Consider the following 12,609-nt stretch of genomic DNA (forward strand, 5'->3'; position numbering starts at 1 on the left):
CACGAGGACTTCCCAGGGGGTCACCCATCCTGGTACTACTCCCGCCCGAGCACGCTTAACTGCAGAGTTCTTATGGGATCTGCTACCCTCATGACTTTAAAACGCGTTGTGTTAGGGAAGGTATCCACACCCCTTATAAGGAATGCTTAGTTCTCCTTCCCAGCCGATGTGGGATCAGATCTAACCCACTTTCACCCCCCATTATAGGGTTCGACGTCCCCGTCGAACACATCGACCCATGCCCTGGCTCTGATACCATTTGTAACATCCCCCTCTGGCACGTATCACAATATTGTCCGCTTTGGCCACTCGGCACGAGGACTTCCCAGGGGGTCACCCATCCTGGGAAGTCCTCGTGTCGAGTGGCCCAAAGCGGACAATATTGTGACAACGCAAATTTTCAAACAAATTTTTCATTTTAAAAATAAAGTATTTCCATTCAAAACAAGGCATAAATAATTTAAGTGTCATGTCAAATACAAATTGTCTAAATCCCAAGATCATAAAAACATTCTTCAGTGTGTATCGATCACGCCGGCGCCTTCCCACGGTCCTCGCTAGTACCTGAAACACATACATAACAACTGTAAGCATAAATGCTTAGTGAGTTCCCCAATATACTACTTACGCACATACGCCTTTCCAGGCCCTGACCTTCCGGTCCATGTGTCTCAGGGGACTTCCGTCTCTGCTGGGTAAACCTTCCGGTCCTACCCACGCCGACCTTCCGGTCCATAACACAACATATTGCCTTCCGGCCCATAACATATCGCCTTCGGGCCCATAACATATTCGCCTTCCGGCCTATGACATACATAGCACATATAACAAATAACTTACCACATATAGCATACATGTCACATAGCATATCTGACCATCCGGTCACACAATCAACCCTTCCGGGTACAGTATAGTGAGAAGACTCACCTCGTGAATACTGGAAGCTAGCAAATCCTGAAATCACTCGTGCTCGATCCGCTGAGCTACAACCTCCCTATAACATCATATATCTCTTATTAACACTTTTATCTTCTAAGTTTAACTGCCCCTAAGAAGTCACACATAGGTCAACTCTGGTCAACGGTCAACGGTCAACGGTCAACTTGACCGGACTCGGCGAGTGCCATGGCGACTCGGCGAGTCTAGATGTCCTCCAATTCTCTAAAACTCCCTTTCTACTCGTCGAGTATCCTCCTTGACCCGACGAGTTACTCCTGGAAGAATCGCGGGGCCACCCCGACTCAACTCGCCGAGTCTGAAGAACAACTCGACGAGTCCCAGTAAATCTTCAAGCTACTCGCCGAGTCTGTTCGTCGAACTCGGCGAGTCCATGCCACGCAACTGCTCAAACTGCATCCTAAGGTCAGAACCGCTCCGACCATTCCTAGGTCTGACCTTCCTAGGCTGATCCATCACGTAAGGTCCTCATTTCAGTGCTCATGATACACCCCATGATTCCTAATTCACATTTTGACCTAAGGCATAAGGATTCCAATCCAAAACCTTCATCAATTCCCGAAATGTACAGGCATGGGACATTCTGGACCTCCAAAGGTCCCAATACAGGGTTACAATCGTTTAGGGGACTAGGGTAACATTCAACCTAGCCACAAAAGGGTTCCATAAACCCTAATTCCATAAACACATCAACATAGCAGAGTATACTCGAATTCTTACCTGGATGATGTACTCTCTGTGTCCCCAATCCTCAGAACGTGACTCCCTTGCTGTTCCTTTAGCCAAGCCCTTCTTTTCCTTGCACAACAACTCTTCTATAGTCAACAATGGCCTATAATCTTGCTCCAGATGCACACAATCGATTTAGGGTTCTTCTCAGAAGGCTAAAATGAACAATGACGGCCAATAAGTCCTTTTTATACGTCCCAAACCTGAACGGTTAGGGTTTTCGCTAAACAGCGCAGACTCGCCGAGTCCATATCTGGACTCGTCGAGTCCAGTCGCGAACCCACGACCAGGTCTGCGATCCTACTCGGCGAGTCTAGGCTTCAACTCGCCGAGTCCCCTCTTAAAACACCCCAAAAACATAATTTTAACAATACCTGAGATTCCGGGCTGTTACAGAAAAGAAGTTATAGTGAAATCATCAATTCTAAACCTATAGAACATTGATTATATATCACTCTCATGTATACATTCTTTAGTGATAGGTCAACCATATGAATCTTGGAGTTCAAATTGACGTACTGCACGCGTAATACTGTGGGGATTCCTTTGGAAAGGAAAAGAACTATAAGGTACTCCTTGTATGAGTACTTCGGTGTTCTGATATAACGGCTTTGCTAAAAGACGATTTCTGAGAAAGAGATGTACTTATGAAGCTGGTATTGCGAGGATCAAATTTACTCGAGTCGTATGATAAAGTCGGAAACATATGGAAACTAAAGACATTAGATTTGAACATAAGGCATTACAGACAAAACACAAAAGTGCAACCGTTAACATATGTATTGTACTTAGGATTTACTACAAGACTATTGCTGCGAACAAGGTATACTACAAAAGACAAGTATACGCAGCACGAGCATCCCTAAACGGACGGGATCCCGCAAAAGATAAGACTCTGGTTGCACTAGTTTTAAACATGTTTTTGAACATACTAAATACTGACGATTTGGAGGAAACCTATACTATATTAGGGTCCTTAACTACCTCTTTGCATTCTGAGGTCAAACTCCTCCGGATTTGTCGTTGTCTTTCTCCAATGGACAGTCCCTTTTAAAGTGTCCCATGATGCCACATAGATGGAAGATCTGAGAGGTTTGGACATTGGTGGTTGAAGAAATGTGTTGGATCTGGATCCTGCAGTAACTAGCAGTATCTCCATTCCTGTTGCACTTATAACAGTGTAACGGTCGGCAACTACCCAGATGATGAAAGCTACACTCATAGCATTTCGGTAGGTTTCCGGCATATTGTCTGGCTGGTGTAGGGACAATTGGGACACCCGAAGGAATGGTAGTAGGAGGTTTAGATGTCGTAGATGTGTTCTTATTCGCCCCTCGAAGCGATTTGTTCTTCCTTTTGGCCCAAAACTTCGGGCTGTTACTCTTGGTCTCGGCACTCGGGGTATCGTGGTAGTTTGTTGCTCGTTGTGGTACTGGATTGTTACTTGGATGGGAATAGTTGTTAACAATCCCGCTAACACTTGCGTTGTTAGCGTTCAGATGGTTCAGAATGGCTGACACGACAGCCGAGACTGCAGCTTGAAAGGTAGCTGCATCAATCTGAAGATTTGGTGTTTGGTTGATGGGCTGATCGTCTTTCTTGGATGACATGATTCTGTTACACGGAAGGAAACGAATTTGTGAGCGAAAATGGTTGAATCTAAACGTAGATCGATCGCTCATGTAAAGAATAGAAGTATGTTCTCTAAGGTTCGACCTACATCCCTATGATGCAGTCCTAGTATGGAATGGAAGTATGCTCACGAAGGTTTGACCTACATCCCTATGATGAAGTCCTAGCAAAGATCGGAAGTAAGTTCATGCAATGGTCTCAAGATGTTTGTCGTTCTAGCCGAGGTATCAATGGTTGGCGAATAACGTGATCCACCCATTAAAAGAGACTCGAAGATGTCTCCGGAGTCAAATTGCTATAGTCCAATGGCTTGACTAGAGCATGTTTCAAATAGACTCTAATGAAAGTATGATAAGAGTATTCGAATAAAGAACAAAACTGAAGTTAGTCGGCTGTCAATATCTTTGATATTCATGACGTACAAGTTCGGGAAAATGACCTTGTAAAAGGTCTTACATCATATCCAGAGCGGATAGTTCCTGACAGTATAAAGACCTAACTAATGTACTTACAGTACAAGATAGTTTCATAGAAAATACCACATCGGGCATAGACAGAAAGATGATTCCTTTCTAACAAGGAAAAAAATAAGGTAAAGTATCTACTACTAGCGACGGTCATCCCTCTGGTGAACTCTCAGTTCAGCCAGTTGGCGTTCCACATCACTAATGTACATGACTGGTGCGAAGCATATGCATTCCCCCATTTGTATCGACTTCTGCGATACGTTGTAGAGCTGTCCTACCCTGAATTTCGTTTCGGGCAACCCTTCGGATCAGAATTGGCATGATTCTGTCTGCTGAGCCCCCATTGCTCAGGTCATAGAAGCTTCGGTCACCATTAAATGGCATGGGCTGATCTTGTCCTTGGCTCCATGTTTCCAAACATTCCCCCCACTCAGGCGTCGGGCCATGAAAAGTCGGACGAGGGTTACGAATCGGAAAGGGAGCTGCCTGAGGTAGGTTCTCAACATCGGGCTCGGAGATGGTATCGTCTGAAAGGTCTTCAGCATGGTGATAATTCAGAGGGATTGGATGATCATTATCTGGTTCTTCTCCAAACCATCCAGCAATAACTGCGTTCGGAAGGAACAGGTTGTCGTGGGGATGGAATCCAGCCATGTTATCTACGTGAGAATTTGGGGTAAGAAAACAATTATTAGACGAACTATCTAGATAATTATTTAGGAAATCTTCATTAGTTCCATCGCTATTTGTAAAGTGCATACCAGTTATATGTAATCAACACATGATAGGCTTTCGAATAAGTGACCTCAACTCCAAATTCACAAGGAATAAGGGTAAAGCAAAAATTTCACCGATTCTAAGTCGATAACATCCTAGTTACATATAACTTTAGCATATCCACTTAGCAATTATCAACTTAGGAATGAAGATTCCATTTTAGTTCTCAAGTATAAAGTACTTATAGTAACACAAAACACCCCTATGGTATTTTAGACTTAGGTTCTGTTATAATGTTCTCAATTGTGTGATAGTTGCATATTGAGCTAATGGACTCCATATTAAAGGGGTGGATGAATTCTATGGGGAAACCCATTAGAAATCGTCCAAAGGCCTTTAAGAAAGGGGTTCATGGGTTGCTTAGGGCCTAAGCATCCAAATTAGGGTTTCCTTATTAGATAACCCTAATAGCCTCACTATTTAAGGAACCCTTAAGCTCCAAAAATGGGGTGAACTAAGGAGTTAGGGTTTCCACACGTTTTGGGTAGCCTCCTTCTCTTCTCTTCTTCATCCTCTTGCTCTTGGTGTTTGTGAGCCATTAGAGGAGTGACATTTGTAACTCTAAGCTTTCTAAAGTCAATACAAGAAGGAATTGAGATTGTTATTGCTATATAACAATCAAGGTATGATCTAAAACCTAATTCATATGTTATATTGATTAGATCTAGGGTTTTAACTCTTGGGTTAAAAGCATGTACAATAGAGAAACCTAGATCCAAGAATTAGGGTTTGCATGAGCACATAGGATGTCTTTTGGCTAAAACCCAACAGTAGTATCAAAGCCTAGATTGGTTTCTATTGTATTGATGCATATTTGATCGAAATCAGCACTGAAAATAGTAATTTTTGGGTTCTGAGTGTTTGACTCGCCGAGTCACTTGGTGCACTCGTCGAGTCAGGTGTACTCGACGAGTCCAGGTCCAGACTCGACGAGTCGAAACGTCTGACCGCTCGCTTTCGCGATTTTCTTCCTGTTTTGGCTTTGGATAATTACCTTGAATATGTTTTTTTTTATAAATTCCGAATTTTATCAATATTTGGTGATTATCCTAACCTAAATAGAAGATAATTGTCAAAATTTAGATAATCACTTGTTTTATTTGATAAAATTTGATTATTTGTAATTTAGATTTGAATTACCTTGTGAAAAGTTTTAATTTTTTCCTTTTAGGTTTTATAGTTTAAATTTGAACTTAATAGTTTTGTTTTGAAATTTAAATAGCTAAAACCCTAATGTTTTGAAAAGTTTCAAAACTTGCCCTCAAGTTTTGGAATTTAAATTTTTGATTAAAAAGTTGGATTTTGAAATATTTAAATTCTAAACCCTAATGTTTTGAAATGTTTCAAAACTTCCCCTCAAGTTTTGGAATTTAAAAGTTGATTAAAAGGTTTAATTTAGGAATGTTAAATTCTAAAACACTAGTATTGTTTTTAAAAGTTCATATCACACCCTTATGGTTTTATTAATTAAATAAGGTGTATAATTAAAAGAGGTTTAATAAATCCATAAAAGTTTTGGTTTACAAATTAATTGAATTAAAAGTATAATTGTTAAATTTGACCACCTAGTATTTTAAAAGTGTAAGATACACCCTATACAATATATATAACATTAAAAGTCTAACATTATATATATGTATGGGTAAAAGTCAGTCTTACTGTTAGTAGGCCTCATTCACGAAGCTAATCTATAAGGGGTGTTTAAGGAAATTGCCTATAAAATGGTGATTGAATAGGTATCCACTCTTACCCACCGCACTCTTTACTAGTGGAGGGTCGTTAGCCGAACGGGTAGGATAGGACAGAAACCTTCCATTATAAGTGTAATGAAGTATAAAAGTAACTAAATGTTTCCATAAAATTCCCAATCTTAGTTACTTTAGGTAAAACTGAATTGATGCAATTCCATGAAATTACACTTTGTGCCCTTGCAAAGACATTAGTGGAGCGCGTGTGGTTAACCAGCACACTAAATGGTTCTGAGCAAAGGTAGCAAAGGGTGACTCAATGTTTGTCATAGTTCGGTGGAGTGTGTGTGGTTTACCGGCACATCGAATAGGTGACTGTGACATGTGAGGGCACCATGTAGATTTGCATGGTTATTCACACCCGCTTTGTGATTCTCGGCATCCCAGTCACAAAATAGAGGGGCATATCGAGATTTAAACATGCCATTGAAAAGGTTCAATGAATCTCAAAGAATCTAGGAGTTTTCAATACATTTAAGACTTAATCTATTTTTTGTTTTTCATGGTGGAAAATTAGTGAATCGTCATTCACTTAGGTGTTGTTTGTTTTTTCTCCGCAGATCTGCGTGGGCTCTTTTGTCTGCGCGGCGCAGACCACGCGCAGACTTAAAGGTTTGCAGTGTGTTTGTTTTTCTGAAGTGCATAGACATAAAAACGTCTGCGCGAGGTCTTCACCACACAGACTTGGGCCAACATCTTCTAACGTCTACGAGTGTTTTAAACCTAAAAAAAAAAACGTGTCTTCTATTGCATCCGCCTCCATCGTCAAACTTTCCCACTGTCCACAGAACCATCCATCTTCAATCCATCGACCATCGATCCATCGACAATCAAAGGCATCCCCGTCGCCGATTGCAGCCCCGTCGCCGATTAGCACCCTCGTCGCCACCTGCTCTCCGATTGAAGGCATCAGGTGCATTTCGACTTGTACAGCGATCGATTCAGGCGACCAGCGTCGACCATCGAGGCATCCCCGTCGCCGATTAGCACCCTCGTCGCCGATTACCACCGTCGTCGCCGCCTGCTCTCCGATCGAAGGCATCAGGCGCATCTCGAATTGTATCGCGATCGATTCAGGCGACCAGCGAAGCGAATAGGTATCTTCCTTGCGTTTTTTTTTAGTTCCAACATGAAATTAACATGAAATTGAGGAATAATGGGTCTTTTTTTATCCCTCCGCCAGTGGTTCTCAGTCAAACACCCTTCCAGTTTTCTTCAAGCACTTCTCTATTTGGATCTTCCGCTCCAGCTTTTGGCATTTGTGCTTCAGAGGGAAAATCCGGTAATTCCACTAACGAGGTACACCTCCACCACTAGCATATTCTTGTTAATTGCTATTACAATACATGTATATCTGATCCTTCACAATATGCTATTACAATACATGTATGATACATGATCAGATTAGGTTTTTGCACACAAAAAGAATGGAACCAAAGTCATGTATCATGTTTGATTGATATTCTGGAAAATAATATAAATATATAGAGCCTATTTTCCTGAAAATTAAGAAAATTAAAGAAAGTCTTGCCTTTTCTTTTCATGTTTATGTATCATAAGTAGCGTAGAATCAAAAAAGTAGAAAGTCTTGCTGTGAAATAATGCTGGCAATTGTGAATTGTTTATTGTTGTGAAACAATGTTGTCAATTGTGAATTGTTTATTGCTGTGAAATAATGTTGGGAAAATTTGTTTATTGCTGTGAAATAATGCTGGGAAAATATGTTTATTGCTGGGAAATTTGTTTATTGCTGGGAAAATTTGTTTAATGCTGTGAAATAATGTTGGGAAAATTTGTTTATTGCTGTGAAATAATGCTGGGAAAATATGTTTATTGCTGGGAAAATTTGTTTATTGCTGGGAAAATTTGCTTATTGCTGGGAAAATTTGTTTATTGCTGTGAAACAATGTTGTCAATTGATTGTTTCAAATCATTATTTTTTTTGTTGTAATGTGTATGATATGCAATATTTTATGGAATCATATTTGTCAATTTGTGAATGCTACAATACCTTATGAAATTATTATTGTCTATGATATATTGCTTATTAGAAATGGGAGAAAAACAACAATGGACCAATGAGCATTTAAAATGCTTATTGGATACTTGTATTGAAGAAGTAGAGAGTGTCGGTAGAAAATGATTGAGTTTGCAGAAAGACTCATGGATAAGGCTTAGAAGAGTTCTTAAGGAGAAATTTGGGTTTGAGTTGAGTCAAAAACAAATGAAAAACGCATATGACAATTTGAAAGCCAAATACACAGGATGGGTGTATTTAAAAAACAAAACTGGTAATATATACAACTCTCAAACAAACACTTTTAACTTAACAGCCGAGGAGTGGGATGACTTTAAGAAGGTATATACACATTTATATATGTATATATATTAAACATTTATGTTTGACGTTGCCAAATATTCTTATACTATTTTTTTTGTTACATTTGGGTTTAGGGGCATCCGAAGGCTGCTTCATTGAGAACAATTCCACTGCCTTTTCCAGATGTTTGTGCACGTCTTTTTGATGGAAATAGTGCTACTGGTAATTTTAGGAGTTACTCAACCCAATCATCATCAGTAGCTGGAGCATCCTCTTGTCGTCTTCCACCACTTCAGATTACCGCCATCCCTTTTCATGCAATAGATGATGATGGTGATGACACTTCCCACCATGAGCCACCACCTTCTGCTGCTTCACCTTCTGCCGCTTCACCTTCTGTCGCTTCACCTTCTGCAGTTTCACCTTCTGCTGCTTCACCATATACTGCTTCACCATCTGGTAACCCCAACAAAAGGGCTAAACCCTCAACTCCTATACCTCCTAGTGCTTCACCGTCTGCTTCTTCACCTGATGGAACTTCTATTACTAGCGACGATTTAGCATCAGAAATGAAAAAAGCTTTACAAAGTTTGACTAACGGGTATACAATCCCTCAATGTTTAGAGAAGTTAGAGGTGCTTCAGTTAGGCCCCACCGATCCTTTACGCTTTGTTGCATATCATATTTTTGGAGGGACCATGAACATGAGAGAGATGTGGATGCATTTGCCCGATGTTCCTGAGATATTACGAGGATGGCTTGAGATGACGGGTACAAATTTAGGAGTTTTGAAGGATGGAAAGATTGTCCGATGATTGTTCTAGTGTTGAAACTATTTGTTAGGTCTTTTTGCCTTTGTTGGAACTATTTTGTTAGGTCTTTTTTCTTTTCTTGGAACTATTTTTTTGTTATGTTGCTACTTGGAATATGGTTTATCTAATGTTTTCTTGGTACTTGAAATATGATTAATGTAATGTGTATTTGCTACGTCCAATATAGTTTATGTATGTTTTTTTGCTACTTGAAATATGGTTTATGTAATTTTTTTTTGCTACTTGAAATATGATTAATGTAATGTTTTTTAAAGTTCTACTTTGTTGATTTTAGGTTCATAATGGATCACGATCAAAAGTTACTTCTCGTAATTCTTATGTACCTGTACATCCGTTTTTTTGGAAGAGGGGTGTGAAACGATTGCGGGATAATGATTTGGAAATGACAGGACATGAATACACATTGGAGTTGTTACATCGTAATCGTTTACAATGTGTTAAAGTACTACGCATGTCTCGTGACTCTTTTGTACGACTATGTGCTCATTTTAGAGCAAATTACTCATTAAAGGACAGCAAACATGTATAGGTTGAGGAAAAGATGGCCAAGTTTTTGATGATGATCGGCCATAATCAACGTTACGTGATTATCAAGCGGAGATTTCAACACTCGATGCAAACAATTCATAAATTTTTTTATGAAGTGTTGGAAAAAATGATGCTTTTCGCACAAGATGTTATAGCACCAACTTCTTTTAATCCGAATCCAAACATTCTAGGACATAATAGGAGGCTACGACGGGTTTTCAAAGGGGCGGTCGGTGCACTTGACGGTACTTTGATACATGCTGTTGTCCCTGCTAAGAAACAAGACTTGTATAGAAGTAGGGGAAAGGGAGACTGCTACCAAAACGTATTGGCAATTTGTGACTTCAATATGATTTTTACATTTGTTGTGGCCGGGTGGGAAGGGGTAGCGCATGACTCTAGAGTATTATCAGAAGCAATAACCGATCCACAATCATCATTCCCATTTCCACCACCCGGTAAGTTTTTGTTTTTTTTAAATACTATTATCTTTGTTTAAAAATTGATTAGTGTTTTGCATTTTTTACAAAAAAATATTATCTTTGTGATGCCGCGTATGCACACACTCGAGGATTTATGGCCCCTTATCGTAATGTGAGGTATTGGCTTGGAGATTTTCGTCAACGACGTGCATTGACCAATAAGGAAAAATTTAACCATGGACATGCAAAACTTCGGAATGTCATTGAGCGTGCTTTTGGTGTTTTGAAAGCACGTTTCCCTATATTGAAGAGGATGGCACCATTCCCGTTCGTGACACAAAGAAACATTGCCATGGCATGTTTCGCGCTTCATAATTTTATAAGGAGAGAAGGAATGAGTAATGAGTATTTTGCACAATACGATGAACCCAATGTCTCGTTTCGAACTAACAATGTGGGCGTTGATGATGATGAAGACGGGATTCCAACACATGGTACTACAGCAGACCGTGAATATATGACTCAGTTACAGGATGAAATTGCCGATCAGTTGATGCACAATATAGATTGAATTGTTTTAAATGAAATTGTTATTGTAAAACTAATTTTTTTTATTGTATGACTAATTTAGATGTATGAATTTTATTTTCAATGTTATAAGACTATTATTATTAAAATTTTGGTGTTGGAAAATCATTTTATGTTTGTAAAATCATTTTATTTAAAATTTCAATTTATTTTAGCAGCCTGCAGACGTTAAAAAACAAACAGTCTTCTTATTGCAGACTACACACGTTTGGTCCACCTCTTCTACTGCAGAGGCTTGTAGATGTGGTCCGCAGACTGCAGACATTTTGGCTTCAGAAAAACAAACAGCACCTTACCTTCAAATGTTCTGCAATTAGTGTTACGGCATCCCTCTCCCGAGTTGTGGAATATTATGTTGGGTCCTAGCCTTAGTATCTCATTTGGGTGATTTATTAAGGACTCAATCAATCAACTAACTTGCATTTGTTTTCTCCCGTTCTGTAGATGTCAAAGTTTGACAACCATGGTCTTCCCAAATCCCGTGGAACAAGCATTCCACATGAAGATGATATTCCACGATTCGATCGAGGAACAAGAAATCATGCTTCACTTCCTCCTCCTCCTCCCGTTGTTCTCCCTAACCCACAAGATCGAAGAATTGAAAGGTTCAATGTCACTAAAGCCCTATTGGAAATGAAACATGAAGATGGTAAACCCGTGTGTGCCCACGTTCTAGGAAAGAAAGCACACATCGATAGGTTGATAATGTTGGGTGCGTCATTCCCGGATAAGTTGGCTGTGAACTGGGTTTTGCAGTCACTTCCCGAATCATATAATGAGTTCAAAAGAAATTATTATATGATGGATCGTGACGAAAACCTCATTGACCTAACTTACATGCTCATTGCTGCTGAATCAAAAGTGATTTGGCAAAGCAATGGAGCATATTTGTTGGGAAAATCAACCAACCATGCTTCCGAGGACGTTCTAGGAGAATCGACCAGCGTTTGCTTCCAAGAGAAAGGGTGTTGGATACAAGTCTGCCCTAAGAGCCTGAAGAGTCCAGAAGATGGGAGAGTCAAAAAGTATGGCTGTGCTTCAGGTAAAATCCACTATCTAACTCCATTAAGTTCCTATTCGTTGATTCTTAATACATGATGTGATAAGATTGCATTCGAATGTTTTGCAGGATTAGTGAAAAGAGAGGAAGCTTGATGAAAGAGCAAGATGAGTCTAATCATGAGGAAATGGATCTCGATGGCATTCATTCGAAGATTAGATTTTGAGCTTAGGAAGTTATGATAGGACAAATGTTTTCCGCTGCTTTTATGAATAAAATAAATTTTGTTTGACATATTTATTTATTTATTTATTTCCTTGCAATGAAATCGTTATGAAAAATTGATGTTTACATATTTCTATAACGAATGGATATAATTCTTAATTATCTCAATTGTGGAAATGTCAAGAATTTACCAAATAGGGAGAGTTTCTCATCGCCCAAGTTTCAATTAGACAGAAACATGGAATCATGCAACTTGATTGCATGATGAATGAGAAGTTTCATATTTGGAAATTAGACTAAGTCATTGACAAAGTGCCAAATGAAGGACTAGGAGATCAAGTACACAAGGTTGTGTGTTGATCAAGTCCACCACAAGAGTAACA

At 39.5% G+C, this 12,609-nt stretch overlaps 1 protein-coding gene across 1 annotated transcript; it reads left to right on the plus strand.

Annotated features, from left to right (window-relative positions):
* Positions 1-10,004: 10,004 nt before the first annotated feature.
* LOC111899220 (uncharacterized) lies at positions 10,005-10,984 on the plus strand. The gene is made up of 2 exons (XM_023895087.2): positions 10,005-10,449; positions 10,605-10,984. The coding sequence occupies exons 1-2, from the start codon at positions 10,005-10,007 to the stop codon at positions 10,982-10,984; spliced, it is 825 nt and encodes a 274-aa protein (XP_023750855.2).
* The last annotated feature ends 1,625 nt before the right edge of the window (positions 10,985-12,609 follow it).

This window comes from Lactuca sativa, chromosome 3 (assembly GCF_002870075.4).
Source record: "Lactuca sativa cultivar Salinas chromosome 3, Lsat_Salinas_v11, whole genome shotgun sequence".
NCBI lineage: Eukaryota > Viridiplantae > Streptophyta > Magnoliopsida > Asterales > Asteraceae > Lactuca > Lactuca sativa.

What these genes read in the sequence shown, in the direction of transcription:
- LOC111899220 (XM_023895087.2), top strand. Translation starts at nt 10,005, where the DNA reads ATGGCCAAGTTTTTGATGATGATCGGCCATAATCAACGTTACGTGATT. An exon ending in ATTCCCATTTCCACCACCCG is followed by an intron (nt 10,450 to 10,604) that starts GTAAGTTTTTGT and finishes ATTGGCTTGGAG; the next exon opens with ATTTTCGTCAACGACGTGCA.